General features: G+C 34.2%; 1 protein-coding gene across 5 annotated transcripts in view; it reads right to left on the reverse strand.

Annotated features, from left to right (window-relative positions):
• Positions 1-19,718, reverse strand: part of SPAG9 (sperm associated antigen 9) — a 133,088-nt gene that overhangs the window by 74,664 nt on the left and 38,706 nt on the right. For 3 of the 5 annotated variants that reach the window (XM_010949611.3, XM_045512583.2, XM_074342816.1), the window contains 2 exons: positions 8,489-8,559; positions 1,779-1,873 (listed from right to left, as the gene is read on the reverse strand). In XM_010949611.3, the coding sequence (XP_010947913.1) occupies positions 1,779-1,873; positions 8,489-8,559 (166 nt within the window). Of the gene's footprint in view, positions 1-885; positions 1,133-1,778; positions 1,874-8,488; positions 8,560-19,718 lie in introns of those variants that run through there. The other 2 variants (XM_074342815.1, XM_074342814.1) reach the window with 1 other exon arrangement.

Here is a 19,718-nt window from a genome sequence, read left to right on the forward strand (position 1 = left end):
ACATTTAAATAATAAAAGCTATACACTATGAACCCTCACTTAAAACCATGCACAAAGCAAAAATCTCAACAAATCAAGACAGTTTTAGTTTGATGAATTAGAAAACAAAAGAAACCAAAACCTTCAACCTCTAGAATGTATAAGATGGTTCTTAGAGCGTGCAGGAGAGTGAACAGCAGAAAAGCTACAAAGATTAATGACTACCCCCACAAGCAGGCATGGGTATTTGTCACACAAGTCTACAAAGAAAGGGCAACATCTGACATAACAATAGTGAATAGGCTTTGCAGAGCTTTCACAACTTTGATGTGTAAATAATAGGGGGAAATGCATTCCTTGCCCTAAAAGGTTTAAATCCTTTTACTTTAAAATACATTTTGTTTTAGGAGGAAAATATTTAAATTGTCAGTTCCCATAAGCTGCTACCAAAAACTGCAAAAAGGATGGCTAAACCTCCAGCAGTCAAAGGATAATCAGAACAAAATAAACACCTATGGCCTGTGTCTAATCAACTACAAGTTCCAATATAAAAGATATTTGCTCCTAAACGCTTAGATGCCAAACGAAGGGGTGGTATAAACTTGGATATGATTCTCTAATCCTGCTCTCCCTTTACTCTTTGAAAGCTGCTTAAAACCACACTGACCTTGTACTTGTGTATAAGTACAATCTGAAAATCCTTTTCTTATGTCGGTGATTTCCAAACACAAAGCCGTATCCCTAAGTGGCAGCCCATAAATTACTATAAATAAGAACAGAAAACCTAGCTTCAGGCCATTTTCCATTGTCTCAATCTGCAACAGAAACGGTTACAAAGCAGACCCGTGAAGCTAAAAATTCAAGAAAAACCAACTAAACAGGGACTTCTAAGAGAGACTGGAGTACCTGAGTATCCTTGGTAGGTTCTGCGTCAGAGCTGGCACTCCGGTAGAAATAGAAAAGTGCACAAGCAGCAAAACAGAGAGAGATACTAAGATAGCAGAATTAATGACCACCGCCCCGCCAACAAAGCCAAACACAAACAGCAGCATGCATCCAGGACTCATGGCGCTGTGCTGGCATGGTGAAACACCCGGACCAGGAGGCCTACACGGGGGCCAGAGGGGTATCTTTGTAGTGAGGATCTGTCATTCAGCTGCTGCCACAAAAACAATGCCATCAGCAGCAGCTTTCCACTTCATCCTGCAGCAGCTCCGGAGCGATGGCGTCATCCCACTCTCCCCACCTCATAACCATAGAGCTGCTGCTCCTAGCATTTATGCAGCAATCCAGAGCGACAGCCAGCCTATTAACTATTTTCCTCTCCACTAAGAGTCCTGGCTTAGCTCATTGGCTACAATGCTTGGAGATCTACATAATTTATTCACACTCCTACAGCAGTCTAACTAACAGAAGTCTAGCTAACCCTTTCAAATGTGCCTCTCTGTAGCAAAAAGGACTTTAAACCAATTATACAGGAGAAAAGAAAATTTTTCAGCATCCTCACAAATCAGAAAAACTTAAAACTAGTGTAATCTCCATTAAGTACTATGAAACAATAAAAATACCTCGATATGTTGCTTATATGGCATGGCTCACAATTTACCTTTTCAATAGTGAAGGCTGTTCTGTGTTTCTATGCTATTCTCTCGTATAGCATTCCAACTACAGTAGAAAGCTTTTGAATCAGCCGAACTATTGTTCCAGGATTAAAGAACAGGGAGAACCAGAAACAAACAGATGATTTATTTCGCTTTTTCTCCAAGCAAAAATGCGTAATTAAAAAAAAAAAAGCTTACCTAATTCTACTATAAGCTGCAGACTCTAGTTGATCACTCCCTGAGAGCTGATGAAGTTTTGTTCTTTCTAAGTGTTCCATGTAATTATGGATCATCTATTTTGAAGAAAGAAAAGAATATACAAAATTTTAAGACTAATACCTGGAATAAAAACATACTATTTTAACAAGGGAAATATTGTAATATAAATTTCTTTATTTATCAGACTACCCATAGTTCCATGTAAAAGAATATTAAGAATGAAAGTTTCCTTTAATGGCAAAGGAATATGCAAATGATTACATTTAAGCATGCTAATATCTGCAAAATTAGCCAATATCTTGCTTAGCATAGCAAAAATCTTTTTTTTCTACAATATGTGATGCTATTAAATAATTTTGACACAAATAACACAAAACAGGATACAGACATTGTGAAGGAGTTGACAAGAGATTACTAATTACTAAAAGTGGCAGGGTATTTGAGAAATCCATTACAAAAATGGGAAACAACAAAGAAATTAACATGAAACTTGAGAAGAAGCCATACCTTAATTTTTTCCATTGTACAAAAGATCCACAGACTAAGATTATTTAAGATTTAATTTAATATCAAGATGTTTATTTCTTTTACCTACAGATTTAGTTGAAAGAATGCTAAAATAGTCTCTCCTTTGTTTGACTGTTAATTACTAGAATCATTACTTCATATAATCATACATAATAATAGTAGCAAATTAAAACAAATGAAAAATCAGAGCACTTTGAATGACTCTTAGATAAGGAAACTTAAGACAGACCAAGCTAAATGTAGAAGCGAAAACTTCAAAAATATCAAGTACACAAACTTGATAGTTCCATGTAAAAGAATATTTTACCGAATAAAATACTAACTACACAAGAAATTCTACAGTCCTATTTGATTTTTTATAATCTAAAGTTTCACTTTTAAGAAACCTAAATCTGACATTAAAACATCTAAAATTCAACAAGTTTCAATCATAAAATCAAAAAGCCTTTGCTAAATACTGACATGATATGAATAGGAAAAAACAAGAGAAGTTATGTTAGCAATTTAAAGGAATGTAAATACCAAGAGTAGGCAAGAAAAGGTGACTGTCTTTCTTGGAAATATTCCTTGAAGTCTTAAAACTATAGCATGGAATAGCCTTGAAGGTCGCTAAACTTTCGTTGTTTGAAGATGGGTTTTATTCTCAATATAACTTAAAATATGTATTGTAGCATATTAAAAGGAAAACTACTCCTTGGTTAAGTTTATTTCTAGGTATTTTGTTGTGATGCAACGGAAATGTTTATGCCAGTTATAAAATTCTGGTTTTGGAAGTGAAAAAAAAAGTGAATGAAGGGCTGCAAATGACAAAATACCCTTCTTTTTTTATGGGTGAGTTGTATTTCATTGCATATATACGCTACATCTTCTTTATCGAACATTCATCCATTGATGTGTACTTAAGGATGCTTCCATATCTTGGCAATTATCAATAATATTGCTGTTAATACTGGGGTGTATGTATCTTTTTGCATTAATGTTTTTGTTTTTCTCGGGTATATGCCCAGGAGTGGAATTGCTTAGCCATATGGTGGTTCTATTTTTAGGTTTCTGACAATGTACAAGGGTTCCCTTTTCTCCACATCCTTGTCGACATTTGTTATTTGTGTTCTTTTTGATGATAGCCATGCTGACAGGTGTGAGATGGTGTCTCACTGTGATTCTGATTTGCATTTCCCTGATATTGGTCGTGTTGGGCAACTTTTCTTGCTCCTGTTTGGCCATCTGCATTTTCTCTTTTTGAAAAATGTCTGTTCAGTTCTTCTGCCCATATTTTAAATGGTTTGGTTGGTTGTTTACTTTTTAATTAAAGTACAGCTGATTTAAAATGTTGTATTAGTTTCTGGTGTACAGCATGGATGGACTTGGAGGGCATTATGCTAAGTGAAATAAGTCAGACAGAGGAAGAAAAATACTGTAAGATAGCACTTACATGTGGAATCTAAAAAAATACAACAAACTACTGAATATAACAGAAAAGAAACAGACTCATAGATGTAGAGAAGGAATTAGTGGTTACCAGTGGGAAGAGGGGAGGGGAGGGACAAGACGGAGGTGGGAGAACTAAGAGGTACAAACTATCACGTATAAAATAAGCTACAAGGATGTATTGTACAACATGGGGAATACAGCCAATATTTTAGAATAACTATAAATGGAGTATAACCTTTAAAACTTCATGAATCACTATATTGTATACCTATAACATATAATATTGTACATCAACTATACTTCAATTTTAAAAATATGACATTGTAAAATAAATAAATAATGGTTTTAAATGAGTAATTTTGCAAATTCAAAAAAAGGGAAAACTACTGAAATGAACAAAGTTTTCAACAAAAATTTTAAATTTATTTTTTAAAAGTATGCTTTTCTTGTGAAAATGTTACTTGGCATGGATGCATGTACAAAAATGAAGAGTTATATAAATCAACTTGAAAGTGTTATTTACTTCAAATAAAAAGCTGAACTCTGATGCATGAATTAAGATGGATAACTATATCAAATCAAACATAAAAAATCAATCAGGCTGTCCCCCAATTAAAACTAGACCAGATAAGATAGAATCACGTGGACATGGTGTGTGAAAGTATTTTAAAATTTTTTAAGTTTACATATTTCAAATTTTAAATTAAAGATTTTAGAAAATCTAAGTTGAATTCTCAGTAATATGAATTTGATTAGTTCAAATGGAGGAATATAAGTTTCTTTAAGCATTCAAATGAATAGAAACTTCCTCTAGAATGCTTTTATAGTAATCTGTATTCAATATAGGAATAAAAAGAATTATAAATAAAATGCAAAGATATAGAATGAGTTTTACCCCAAAGTTCATCTTATATATTCTTGTCTTAAATGATTAAATTTAATTTTTTTTTAACTTTAGGAAATGGTGAATTCCAAACCTTCTTCAAATCACTGACCCCAAGTCATCTGAATACATTTGCAGATACAGTATTCTGACTTTCCAAAATGGCCTACATAATGAAATTGGTTTCAACCCAATTAAACTAGCACTTAACAGGAGAGAATAACAACAACAAAATGGCAGCTAATATTTATTAAGCACCAACTACAAATCAGCCAATGCATGTACAGCTATTGTTTTATTTAATCCTCACAACAATATTATGATTTTTCTAAATAAACTCCAGCTTAAGGAGGTTAAAATAACTTGCCCAATTTGACCAGCTAGTTAATGATTAACTGTGTTCTAACTGTGTTAGTTAGTTGGCTGTGGGGCCACAACTCAGGTCCATCTGACTCAGTCATCAGAGCAGTTAAGCATTAAAGGACTCATGGTGTGTCTGCCCTTTTGGTCAATTCTCGAGGCAGGCAATAGGCCCTTTGTCCTTTCTTCCTCACACCCACAAGAAAACCCCACACCCTAAAGCATTTCCTGACATCTGAAATAAAATATGCACTATATTCTATACACACATGAAAAAAGTAGAAAAAAACACACTGTACATAAAAATCTAAATTTTAATTATAGGGCTTCACAGAGTAGCTCTGGTTTTAAAAAAAAAAAAAAAAAAGTGAGTGGGAGGGCAGGTTCAGTGCTGCCAGACACAAAAGAGAAGTAAGTGAGTAAAATAGGACATGCTTTAGACATGCTATTGTTGGGTCCACCAGCCCCAATCCTCCTGATCTCAAAACTGCAACTCTCAATTTTCTCAGGTATGTACATTAATTCACACATATTCAGGAGCCAATTCAGGAAAAAATTGCTGGAGTCACAGAGAAGGATCCCAAGCATACTGCTTGGAATGTCCCAATTCCCCTCCCACCTAGAGAAATCTTCACAGCAGAGGTTGACTGTCAGCTTTGTCTAGAACTGAAAAGCAAAGGCAATAGTTATTAGAAAAACAAGGCAAAAATAGAGGTTTTGGAGACAAGTGGCATGAATCTCTTTAATTGTGTGGGCCTTGAATCTTTCTATATGAAAGATTCAAGAATCCTGTATGTTTATCTGCAAAGCCACTATTCTTAAAGTGGCTGAGATGCCATAAAACAAACAGGCACAGAGTATTTTCCAGTGCATTTAACACCCATGTGTTCCATAACCTGAAAGCATTATTGAAAATTCAGGTAACGGAATCAGGCAGACCTAGGCTCAAACGAGTCACATACTAGCATGGCATATGGGACAAATCACTTCATCTTCTCTTTCTAAGCTTCCACCTGTAAAATGGGGGTGGATGATTAAGAGTTTGCATAGAGAATGAGATGAGAATGCACTTAAACACTCCCTGATGTAAGACCAGGGCTCAGGTTTTGGTGATTAATATAAGAATATGTACACATGTGAACTAAGTCCCTAATAATTACTTGATGTTTATATTTCCTCCACCGCCCTCCTTAAGGTATGTCTTCTTTTAAGCAAATTCAGTAATGTGTATAAAATTTTGGATTTGATTAGAGAACAGTTATTCGCATTACAAAAAGAGCCAGAGATTTCCCTTAAGCAGCAAACAATATGATTGATAAAAGTGCTACTTTTTTGTATCCCTATAATAAAGGTTACCTTAGAAGCAATAGTGGAAAGATTAAGGTTAAATCCTTCAGGCTTCCTTTCCCTGAAGGTTTTCAGAATTTACCTTTAAAGGACACCTAGTTCTTTAGCATTGGATGGCTATTTATAATTGCTAATTGAATTATATTTCTAGTACAGATGTATAAATACAGAAAAATGTGGGCTAGAATAGAACAGACCCATATTTCAAAGCAGCCATATCTGTATTATAAAAACCTTCCTTGAGGCAGACTGAAATAGAGGGAGCCTATCAGTGCAGAGGATAAAAGCTGCTTATGACTGAGGGAGCAGATCCTATGAAAATGCTACATGCAAGATCTGCCTTGATGACTAGACAGGCCCAACTTTCTGACTTGGTATTTAAGATTTTCCTGAGATCTTTTTTCCTTCTTTGACTGTCCTTCTCAGAAGGCACAGAAGTAGAAAAATTATTATATCTCTTCATTTGAAATTAAGACATCAGGTATTTTTTTCCTGTTGGAACATATTTTTACTTTATTCATTTCACTAATACATATGAGAGGTAATGTGAAATTTCACTTTACAATGATTTTTTAAAGAATGCATATAATTTATACATATTTCAATAATTTAACAATCCTCAATTATTACAAAGGTTAAAACATCAACAAAAAAACCAAAATGATTATTCATTATTCATCACTATCAATTATTTATGGCACATAAACATATCCCCCCCAAAACATGTTTGTAATCAGCCTTGATAAGCACTATTAAAATAGGGCATCGTTCAGGCACTGAAATCAATGAACCAACAATAGGCTTTTAACAATCAATTGTTTTTTAACAGTCTTAATATTCTTAATATCCACCATAATACCATCTTATTAAAATGTGGTTATTTTTTACATAGTGAAAGGGCTGCTGTGTAAGCTGTTCCTGTCTTCCCAGAGCTCTATGGTACCAGCACTCCATGGCCAACCTTTCTCCTCTACCACTGAATGCCAATTCTGTGATACCATTCATGCTTCCTGTGTGGCTATGGAAGCTAAGACAGTAATAATCAAACCTCATATGTCAGGAAGAAATTCCAACTCCCCAAGAAAGTGTTAATAAGCACATTACTCTCCAAAGTAAGTGAAACTGAGTACAGTGGGGTTTTATACTCCTTAAAAGCAACAATACAGGTCCCAACCAGGGGCAGGATAACAGATCAGCCACATTAGTGAAAGGAAAATGGAAGCTGAAGACTAGAACCATCTGTATCGTGGGAAAGACTGGACTAGAAAGGGGAAAAAAGACCAATTATCTTTTTCAGTAACAAATAATGCATAAGTCTATTTAGGTATATGAAACCCAGAATGACCATGATACACAGAAACAATTTTCACATTAAAGAGAGAGAAAGAAACAAAGGCAACATATAAAAGAATGACAGAAAATCATAAAAAGAAGGTTAAAAAACCCTCAAAACATCTTCTAACTTGCTTTGGAGAGATTATGTGCTACAGTTGTTAATTTAAAATAGTGAAATTTGGGGAGGGTATAGCTCAGTGTTAGAGCATGTGCTTAGCATGCACAAGGTCCTGAGTTCAATCCCTAGAATCTCCATAAAAAAATTAAATAAACAAATAAACCTAATTACCTCACCCTAAAACAAAACAAGTAAGTAAAATACTGAAATTTCATGCAGAAAACCTGTTTTAGAGTCATTTTAACACAATTTTTGTTTGTTATTTGTTACAATCTTAATGCAAATAAGTCCTCTATACTGTATTATTTATTATACATAGAGATTCTGACCAATAATTAACCAACCCATCATTTCCCAACTGATAGCAAAATAAATTAAATCAATTCTCTCATATTAGAATCATGTACACTTTTATTATGCACATATAAGCTTTTACTTAACCAGACAAAGAAATAACTGCCTTAATAATTATTCTGCGGCACACTAATTTACCACATGAAAAGTTAATTCCAGATAAAAGACATTAAAAGTCAACATTTGGTAATTAAGTAAATGACACACGAAATTTAGTATCTTCTGGAAATAATCCCCAAGAATTATACCAGCTGGTTTTCAAAGAAAAAGTCAGACATAAGGTTAATTTCTTTATCTCAACATTAGCATAGTAAGAACAACCCAGAAACCCACCTCAGTGTGTCTCTGATGTAATGCATTATATTCCTTCTTCAGTTCTGCTTCTCTTTCTTCAAGTCTGCTAACTGAAATTAAAATACATACACTTAATCAAAACAAAATATAAGAAATTTACTTGAAAATTCTATCTTTAAAACTTGGAATGGGTCATCCATAATCCTGGGCAACTTTAGGACTCATTGCTCCATATGAAATTCTTCACAAAGCTAGTGACCTCGTTTCATCATCCTTAATAAAACTTTTGGAGAGCGGATAAACTGGATTAAAAAAAAAATCTGATTGCTTCTCCTAACACGCATAGGTTTATCAGGTCATCTCCCCCAAAACAGGTTTTTAACATGATATGAAATCACCTCTTTAAAAAAAACTTTACAAATCACCTCATAGAAGTTTTAACCTGGGATTGGGGCCCAAATCATTGGATTCTAACATTATTCCAGCTCTTTTTCACTACTGAGCAGTATGTGAAAATGTCACTGTTTCCAAGTACTTTTTCTGCTTTTCAGGGACTCATCTTCTTTTATTTAGCTCCCTCTGCTGATGGAGTTTATGAGTAGCACTAATTTGGGGTAGAGCTCACAGAGCACAGCTTTATGATGCTTTCTTTAAAAAAACAAAGTTTTAGATCCTGAGATACAGAATGTCACGACAGAATTTCACAGGAAAGAATGGTATCAGAGAGGAATGATTCTGAGACAAGATGGAATCCAAGCAGGACCACGAAGAAACTACAGTACCCCAGATAAATGGTGATGAGTACAGCAGGCACTGTTACCACAGAGAAGGAAACACAAAACCATGCAGGTGGAGAGGCAGAGGGGAGACCAGCCAGCCTGGAGGAGCCCATACTGGCTAAGGAGCAGTGGGAGACAGTTGGCTGGGGAGAAATAAGGCTGCTGCTAAAGGAGCTTGTCAAGATACCGTTTAAGTCCATCTGAAAGCAAGAGAGTAGCTGGAAATGTTCTCTTGGTTATAAGGGTCAGCTAGCCACAAACAAGCCAGGCAAAGTGTAAGTGACAGCCTATGACAGTGTTGGCTGGCTACAGAAGTAATTACTACGAACAGCATACACATGAATGTTTTCATATGCCTAATATTAACACACCAGACACCACACCACTTAACACAACTTGTGCTGCCTGGTAAACTCATCTTTGGCTTGTGTAGTTTTACTTGCCACCTTTGTTTAAATATCTTGAAAATATGCGACTAATCACGAAAACTATAGCTCTGACTTTTGATTTGTTTCTAATTGAGCCTATGTGTTGGCTCATTAAATCTACCACAGTGAATAAACACACTACCGCACCCATAGAGCCATACTTTATGGTGCCAGGCGAGACTTGAATACATGTTCCGCTCATCTTATCCTGTGGCTGTAAGCAGTAAAAAAGCAAACTTGCAAGGCAGCTGTTTTGTGGTAACACAATAGATATTGAAGCCATGATAATTTTTAGTGACTCTTCTGTGATTCTTATTTAAAAACAAGAAATCCAAGGAAATTTAGATATTTAGAAACAATTTCAAAATGTACATTTTCTACTACTTATCAGTAAAAATAATTTAAAAGCATAATGCCAAAGCAACTGGGTGAACTTTAAGTATTTTTAATTGTTCATCTGTGTGAATCAAGATTTTCTTGGCACTGTGGAACCAAAACAAAAAATTGAAGGCTGAGGCTAAAATAAAATTGCAAGTATCATCCACAACTCTCAATTTCAAATTTGTGTTCAACAGTAGAGCCTAATTATTCTTGTCAACTGCGTTTATATGAATTCATAAAACAAATCTGTATCACCATCATCACCATTATTAACAGCTAACATTGTATGGTACCTGCTATATACCATGCACTGACCTGTGTACTTTATATAAAGTAATTTGAGCCAGATATTCTTCTTATGTTGAAAGTTTATAATATTCATTTTAGAGATAAGGAAAATGAAGCAAATAGAGATTAAGTAACCTGCCCAAATCCACACAGCTAGTAAATGGTAAAATTAGGAGCCTATGTCCAGAATCTGTTTTTAATTACCACGCTACTCTGCCTCTCAAGAAATACTCCTTTTAATCTGTTTTATATATTGGAATCTATCTCAAAATTTCATTCAGGGAAAAAAAGTATAGAGAGTACTATTCCTTTTTCACCTGAAACAAAAAACTCTGTCTTTATGGAAAAACCTAATCACAGATAACAACTCAAAGGTATCAAACTGCCAAGTAAAACATGTACCCAACTTTTCTAATCATCATGAAATGCATATTAAAACCAAAATGCAACACTACTACATACCTGTCAGAATAGCTAAAATGAAAAACAGTACACCGAGTGCTGGTAAGGAATTTTCATACACTGCTGGTAGGAGTATAAATTGGTACACCCAATTTGAAAACTGTTTGGCAAGATTTAATAAAGTTGATTATTTGCCAACCGTATGACAAAACAAGTTCATTGCCAGGAAAAATGTATATGTATCCACCAAAAAGGCATTTAAACAATATTCAAAGCACCACTACGTGTTCTCCAACCTGGAAAAAACCCAAATGTCCATCAACAGAAGAATGGATAAATATTCCTGTGCCAGAATATTATATAAAAAATGAAAATGAACAAATTATTGCTGCATACAAGATCATGAACAAATCACACAAATAGGATACTGAGAAAAAAGAAGCAGAAGCAAAAAAAAACCAAAGTTCAAATACATACAGGACAAATTTTAAACTAATCTAATGTGTTAGAAGTCAGGACAGTGGTTACTTTTGGGGAGGGTTTATGACCTGATGAATTTACTAAGTATACAGCCTGCCCCACCCCGAATCCAAACATAATGTGTGCCCATTCACACAAGCTCCTTCCTTGGCTTGAATACTCATCATTCTTTACGTCCTGCAACAACTCCTATGAATTCAACATATAGCACAGGGTTTAAACAGACTATTCAGAACCACTACAAATAAGCTGTGCTGATTCATCATTAAAATGAACAGGGAGATGAACAAAAATGTTACCAGACTGGGGAATTATAGAAAGAAATAAAAAATGATTAGCATCAGCAGAGGATAAATTGGAATTATTCTTTTGAAGGTCATGTTAGTATATTAAAATAAGCAATGTGTATATCCTTTGACCGATTATTACTATTCTTATTTATCCTACAGAAACACACCAATGCCAAAAGATATGAAAATGGATATTCTATGGAATGCATCTTATAATAACTCCATATATAATGGAAACTCCTTGCATATATGTCATTAACTGGTTGATGAAGTGAATTAGTCATATGGTAGACTGCAATACAGTGACTTTGCTACTTCTAAGTTATGTTATCTTGGGTACATTAACCCCTCTCGGCCTCAGTTTCCTTATTTATAATTGAAGAATAATGCTTATAATATCAGAGCTGACATTAGGATTGAGGGTGAGTTAATGATTGTAAAGGGTTTAGAACAGAGCCTGGCACGCACACGTTTTTCAAATACAACAATTAAAGTTACTGTTAACATGAATGCAGTATTAGCTATATGTACTGACATGATTGTGCCTAGAACTCAATGGAAGGATGCTGAATATTGTTATATGTGAAAATAAAAAATATAAAGTAATGTATAATATGATGCCAATATGATATCTACAAAGCCAAAACTGAACTGATTTTTCTCTCCCAAACCTGCTCTTTCCCATAATCTTACTCGCACAGAAATCTTGCAGTTATCTTTTTGCTCTTCTCTTTTCCCCACATTCCTATCTGTTGACAAATTCTGTCCATTTTACCTTCAAATTTAATCGAGTCTGACAACTTTTTACCACCTCTATCAATCCCACTTTGATCTAAGACATCATCTCTTGCCTGGATTATTACAATTATCTCCTGACTGGTGTCTCTGCTCTAGCCTTTGCTCCCCTGTATTCTCAAAGTAATAGCCTAGGTGGAGTCAGATAGTGACTGCTCAAAATCCTTCAATGGTGAGGGAGGGAGGAAGGAATGAAAGAAGGAGGGAGGGAAGAATCCTTAGAATGGACTATAAAACCCTCCAAGACCTGATGTGCCAAGCCACACCACCCTTTGTTCCCATGGAGAATTCCTGTCTCCTGATTCAATTGCTAGGAACTGAGTTGTGTCCTCCCCAAATTCATATGTTGAAGCCCTAACCAATGTAACTGTATTTGTAGAAAGGGCCTTTAAGACGGTAACTGAGATTAAATGAGATTGTAAAGATGGGGTCCTAATCCAACAGGACTAGTGTCCTTTTATAAGAGATACCAGAGCTCTTTCTCCCCAGACAGGCAAAGAGAAAAGGCTGTGTGAGAACACAAAGAGAAGGCGGCCACTGGCAAGCCAGGAAGAGAGGTCTCAGAAGAAACCAAACCTGCCAGCACTTTCCAGCCTTTAGAACTGTGAGAAAATCAATTTCTGTAATTTTTCTGAAAGTCTGTGGTATTTTGTTATGGCAGCCCTAGCAGACTAACACAAGAAGTATCATTAAATTAACCTTGGAAATAAGCTTTTATACAAGATGTTTATCAAGTGACTTGGGACAGACAGCTGGGCTTGTAGCACAAAGAAACAGGCCCTGCCGGGTGGGGGGAGAGGGACGTGTTGGGATGGCTGATAGCTCAGTGGTAGAGGGCTTGTTTAGCATGCACGAGGTCCTGGGTTCAATCCCCAGTACCTCCATTAAAAAAAAGAAGAAAGAAATTAAAAGGAGAAAAAAAAAACTTAAGAAAAAAAAAAAAGAAACAGGCCCTGACTTTATGACAGCTTGCTAATCAATGCTGGGTTTGTGTAGCTTTGTTGTAATGTACTACTTAATCTCAAGAGAGTAGGAAAGAAGACAAAGCCCCAAAATACCACTAACTGCCAAAAAATTTCTATATTTACCTAAATGAACATGACCATTGTTCAAACTGGCTTAGATTTATCTACAAAAATTTCTTAAATTTCTATTAATCACTCTATTCCCTTAAGCAGGTTGGATTATTTCTATCCATAATTCCTTAACCCTCCATTCACAGCTTTCTAACCCATTAGATTTATGTTGTACTTATTTCCAGTTGGCATCAAAGCATCAATTTGTGCCTCAAAAATAAATATGACAAACTATCAATCTATTCTCAAACCACCCCTTTCACATTATATTTACTAATCTCACAGAAATTATCTATGAGATAACTGTATTATTTCTTAGCAATCCCATATTATACAAAAAAGGGCGTTTAGCATATGCAAACTACATATGATTACACATGACTTGTCTCTTACTGTTATTTTTTTAAATAGATTTTATTTTTAGAGCAATTTTAGATTCACATCAAAACTGAGAAAAAGTACAGAGTTTCCATATACCTCTGCCCCACACATCAACATGTTCCCCCACTATCTACATCCCACACCAGAGTAGTACATATATTATAATCAATGAACCTATATTGACACATCATTATCACCCAAACACTAAATTTTACACTAGAATTAAATCTTGGTGTTGAATATTCTATAGATTTGGACAAATATATAATAATATGTATCCACCATCGTAGTTTCATACAGAGTAGTTTCACTTTTCTTAAAAATTCTCTCTTCTCTACCTATTCATCCCTCCCTCCCTTTTAACCATGGCAAGGACTAATCTTTTTACTTTCTCTATACTTTTGCCTTTTTCAGAACACCACATATTTGTAATCACAATGTATGTAGCCTTTTCAGATTGGCTTCTCTTACTTAGAAATATGTACTTGAGGTTCCTCTGTGTCCTTCCATGGCTTGATAGCTTACTGTTTTTTAGCACTGAATAATATTCCATTGTATGAATACATCACAGTTCATTCCTGTTATTTTCATAAATGCTGCAGTCTTAAAATTATAAGCCTTAAATGCTCATCAACTCATCTAAGCACTAGAGTTAATTTTCCTCATCTACAAAATGAGATTTTAAGATATTTTCAGTATTGCTTTATATTACAGATTTCTTTTTTCCAATATTACAGATTTCTATGCTGACAGATGACTTCCATCTTTACAGTTTCTGATACAAAATAAATCACAAGTATGCTTAAATCAAGCTCTCTCTCAGCTTTTTGTATATTTTACCTGTTACGCTATTTAATACAGCAGTATTTTATTTTTTCAGGCAGCAAAAGATCCAGGCTAAAAATAGAACATATTCACCTCAAAATACATGACAACACTGCAGTTTACTGTAGCCTATTATTTTTTATTAGTATGATGCATCACTACTGTACTCTGATTTTTACCTCTCTTCTACAACTATGCTTTATAAGACCTAAGTAAAAACCCTCAGCTGCTTAAAAATAAATAATTTTAAAAATTTTCACAAATACACCAACCACTCAAATACTGAAAGACATCTGCACTGAAGTGAAATCATTTGCAAAAAGATAAAACTGTTTAAAACAGATTATTCTTGAACCTATTTTTCTTTAAAAGCACAATAGAAAAATCTCTATAATTAAACTATTTCCCATTCTATATGCTTCCAAGTACTCCCTTTTTAGTGTGAAATGTTTTAAATCTAATTACACTAAGCTGGTAAAGCCAAAAGAGATGGAAATAAGTGAAAGACAACTAACAAAGGACAACTGATCATCTGAAAACTAATGAATAAAACAACTAGTAATATAACTTTACATAAGGCATTTTCCATGACAATATTATTATTTCATAAAAGTGAAACACATGATATATTGCTTATTTCCTTGTCACATTCATTTTCACTATTTTACACACCTACAGAAGATTTTTTTAGTAGGTTTATGGCAAATTACCATATGATATGATTACATTTACTATTTAACTTAGGAATGAGTCTCGTGAATGTACAAAAATAAAATCTGGAACAGCTGTATTTAAGAAATATTTTATATCATTATCATAGACCTATATGTCTGTACTATTTAGTCAAGACTAGAGTCTTTCCTAGAATAGTACACTTAATTTACTCATAAAATCTGGATGGCAAAAAATCTCTCTCCAAAATGTATTACGTGTTCAACGTCTCATTCCAATTGCAGGTTTTCCTTGGGCCAGAAAAGACCTTTAGCCCATAAACACCTATACTATGTTAGCAAAACCTAACCAGTCAGAAATTGACTTCCTTCTAAAAAGGAAGTTTCAACACGTTTTTATTAATCACCTCCTTAAAAATTTTTTTGTTCATGTAATCTTAGCAAGTATTTTAATCAGGCCTGAGTACTATCCTATAATTTATCAGTCACAGCTACTTAAAACACTCCACCCATCCCAAATTTTAAAATAAAAGCAGACAGGGGACTTTAATATCCCATATACATCAATGAATAGATTATCCAGACAAAAAATAGGTCATCCAGACCATTCCTACTGAGGAAACATTGAGCTTAACTGACACATTTGATCAGATGAACTTATTAGTTATATACAGAACATTCTATCCAAAAACTGCAGAACACACATCTTTTCAAGTGCACATAAAACAATCTCCAGGACAGATCACAGGCCAGGCCACAAGACAAGTCTCAATAAATTTAAGACTAAAACTGTATCAAGCATCTTCTCCAACCACAACACTATGAGATTAGAAGTCAACTACAAGAAAAAAACTACAAATAATACAAACACGTGAAAGCTACACAACAGGCCACTATGCAATCAATGGACCAATGAAGAAATTTAAAAAATTACCTTGAGACAAATGAAAATGGAAACACAATGTTCCAAAATCTATGGAACAGAGCAAAAGTAGTTCAAAGAAGGAAATTCAAGGATCAAGAAAAATCTCCAAAAAAAATCTAACTTTACACCTAAAGGAACTAGAAAAAGAAAAACAAAGCCCAAAATTAAGAGAAATAAGGAAAAATAAAGATCAGAGTGGAAATAAATGAAAAAGAGAAAAAAATAGAAAACATCAATGAAACTAAAACTTGGCTCTTTGAAAAGATAAACAAACTTAATAAAGCTTTAGCCAGACTCATCAAGCAAAAGAGAAGGCTCAAACAAATAAAATCAGAAATGAAGCAGAAGTTACAACAGATACCACTGAAAGATAAACAATCATAAGTGAGTATTACAAACAATTATAAACCAACAAGTTAGACAACCATAAGAAATGGATAAATTCCTAGAAATATATAATCCTCCAAGACTGAATATGGAAGAACTAGGAAATCTGAACAGACCAATTACTAGTAATGAAATTGAATCAGTAATTTAAAAACTTCAAACAAACAAAAAGTCCAGGACCAAATGGCTTCCCAGGGGAATTTTACCAAACATTTCAAGAAGAGTTAATAACCTAATCCTTCTCAAACTGCTGCAAAAAACTGAAGAGAAAGGAATGCTTTGAAACTCATTCTATGAGGCCAGCATTACTGTGGCATCAAAACAAGACAAACACACCACAAAAAAAGAGAAAACTATAGGACAATATCCCTCATGAACATAGATGCAGAAATCTTCAACAAAATATTAAAAAACCAAACTCAAGAATACAATTGGAAAAAAAAAAAAACAACACAATGATTAACCCACACTTATTCCAGGGATACAAGGACAGTTCAATATACACAAACCAATCAATGTGATATATCACATTAATAAAACAATAAAAACACATGACACATCTCATTAGATGCAGAAAAAGCATGACAAAATTCAACATCCATTTATGATTAAAAAACTGTCGTATATTTATACAACTGAATACTATTCAGCCAAATGACAACATAAAGCCATTTGCAGCAGCATGGATGTCCCTGGAGAATGTCATTCTAAGGGAAGTTAGCCAGAAAAAAAAGAAAAATACCATATGAGATCGCCCATATGTGGAATCTAGAAAAAAAAAAAGAGAGAGAGAGAGAACATAAATACAAAACAGAAACAGACTCATAGACATAGAATACAAACTTGTGGTTGCCGGGGGGAGGGGGGTGGGAAGGGACAGACTGGGAGTTCGAAATTTATAGATACTGACAGGCATATGCAGAATAGATAAACAAGATTATACTGTATAGCACAGGGAAATATATACAAGATCTTGCAGTAGCTCACAGCAAAAAAGAATGTGACAATGAATATATGTATGTTCATGTATAACTGAAAAATTGTGCTCCACACTGGAAACTGACACATTGTAAACTGACTATAACTCACTTCAAAAAAAAAAAAAAAAAAAAACCGTCAACACAGTTGGTATAGAGGAAACATACCTCAACACAATAAAGGCCATATATGACAAATCCACAGCTAACATCATACTTGATGGTGTAAAGGTGAAAGGCTTTCCTCTAAGATCAGGATCAAGACAAGGATATCCACTTTCACCATTTTTATTCAACGTAGTATTAGAAGTCCTAGTCACAGCAATCAGACAAGAAAAAGAAATAAAAGGTATCCAAATTGGAAAGAAGTGAAACTTCTTTTGGAAGAAAGGCATCCAATTGGCAGAAGTGAAACTGTCGGTATTTGCAGATGGCATGATACTATATATAGAAAACCCACCAAAAAACTATGAGAATAAATGAATTCAGTAAAGTTGCAGGATACAAAATTAATATACAGAAATCTAACAGAAATACACTAACAATGAACTATCAGAAGGAGAAATTAAGTAAACAATCCCATTTAAAATCATATCAAAAATAATAAAATACCTAGGAATAAATTTAACCCAGAAGGTAAAAGATCTGTACTCTGAAAACTCTAAGAATGTGAAGACAACACAAATAAATGTAAAGATATACTGTGCTCGTGGATTGGAAGAATAATGTTACAATGTCCATACTACCCAAAACAATCTACAGATTCAGTGCAATCCCTATCAAAATTGGTGTTTTTCACAGATTAGAACAAATAACCCTCAAATTTGTATGTAGCCACATAAGATCCCAAAGAACTAGAAAAATCTTGAGGAAGAATAATAAAGCTGAGGTGTCATGTTCCCTAAGTTCAAACTATACAACAAAGCTATAGTAATCAAAACAGTATGGTACTAGCACAGAAACAGACATATAGCTCAAAAGAATAGAAAGAATACAGAACCCAGAAATTAATTCACATTTATATAGTAACACTAACCTATGACAAAGGAGCCAAGCATATGCAACAGGGAAAAAAGAGTCTCTTCAATAAATGATGTTGGGAAAACTGGACAGCTACATGTAAAAAAATGAAACTAGAACATTTTCTTACATCATATACAAAAATTAACTCAACATGGTTTAAAGACTTAATTGTAATACCTGAAACCAAAGAACTCCTAGAAGAAAACACAGGCACTATGCTCTTTGACATTGATCTTAACAATTTTGGGAGGATCTATCTCTTCAGACAATGGCAACAAAAGCATAAATTAGCAAATGGAACTACATCAAACTGAAAAAGCTTTTGTACAGGGAAGGAAACCATCAACAAAACAAAAAGGTAAGCTACTGAATGGGAGAAGATAATGGCAAATGATATGGCAGATAAGGGGTTAATATCCAAAATACAAAGAACTCATATAACACAGCATCAAAAGCCCAAACAATCTGATTTTAAAAAAGAGCTAAGGACCTGAACAGACATTTTTCCAAAGAAGACATACTGATGGTCAAAAGGCACATGAAATGATGCTCAGCATCACTAATCATCACAGAAATGCAAATCAAAATCACAGTGAGACATCATCTCACACCTGTCAGAATGGCTATTATCAAAAACAGAAGAAATAACATGTAATGGAGAGGGATGCAGAGAAAGGGGAACCCTTGTGTACCATTGGTGGTAATGTAAATTGGTACAGCCACTATGGAAAACAGTATGGAGGTTCCTCAAAAAATAAAAAAAACAGAACTACCATATGATCCAGTAATCCACTTCTGGGTATTCATCTGAAGAAAATGAAAACAGTAATTCAGAGCATTGTTTACAATAGCCAAGATATGGAAGCAACCTAAGTGTTCAACTTATAGATGAATGAATAAAGAACATGTAAGAAAGTATAATAGAAAGAGAGAGAGGAAAGAAAAGAAAAGAAAAGAAAAGAAAAAAGAAAAGAAAAGAAAAGAAAAGAAAAGAAAAGAAAAGAAAAAAGAAAAGAAAAGAAAAGAAAAGAAAAGAAAAGAAAAGAAAAGAAAAGGAAAGGAAAGGAAAGGAAAGGAAAGAAAAGAAAAAAGAAAAGAAAAGAAAGAAAAGGAAAAGAAAAGAAAGAGAAAGAAAGAAAGAAAGAGAAAGAAAGAAAGAAA

The sequence above is a fragment of the Camelus bactrianus genome, chromosome 16 (assembly GCF_048773025.1).
Source record: "Camelus bactrianus isolate YW-2024 breed Bactrian camel chromosome 16, ASM4877302v1, whole genome shotgun sequence".
Classification (NCBI taxonomy): domain Eukaryota; kingdom Metazoa; phylum Chordata; class Mammalia; order Artiodactyla; family Camelidae; genus Camelus; species Camelus bactrianus.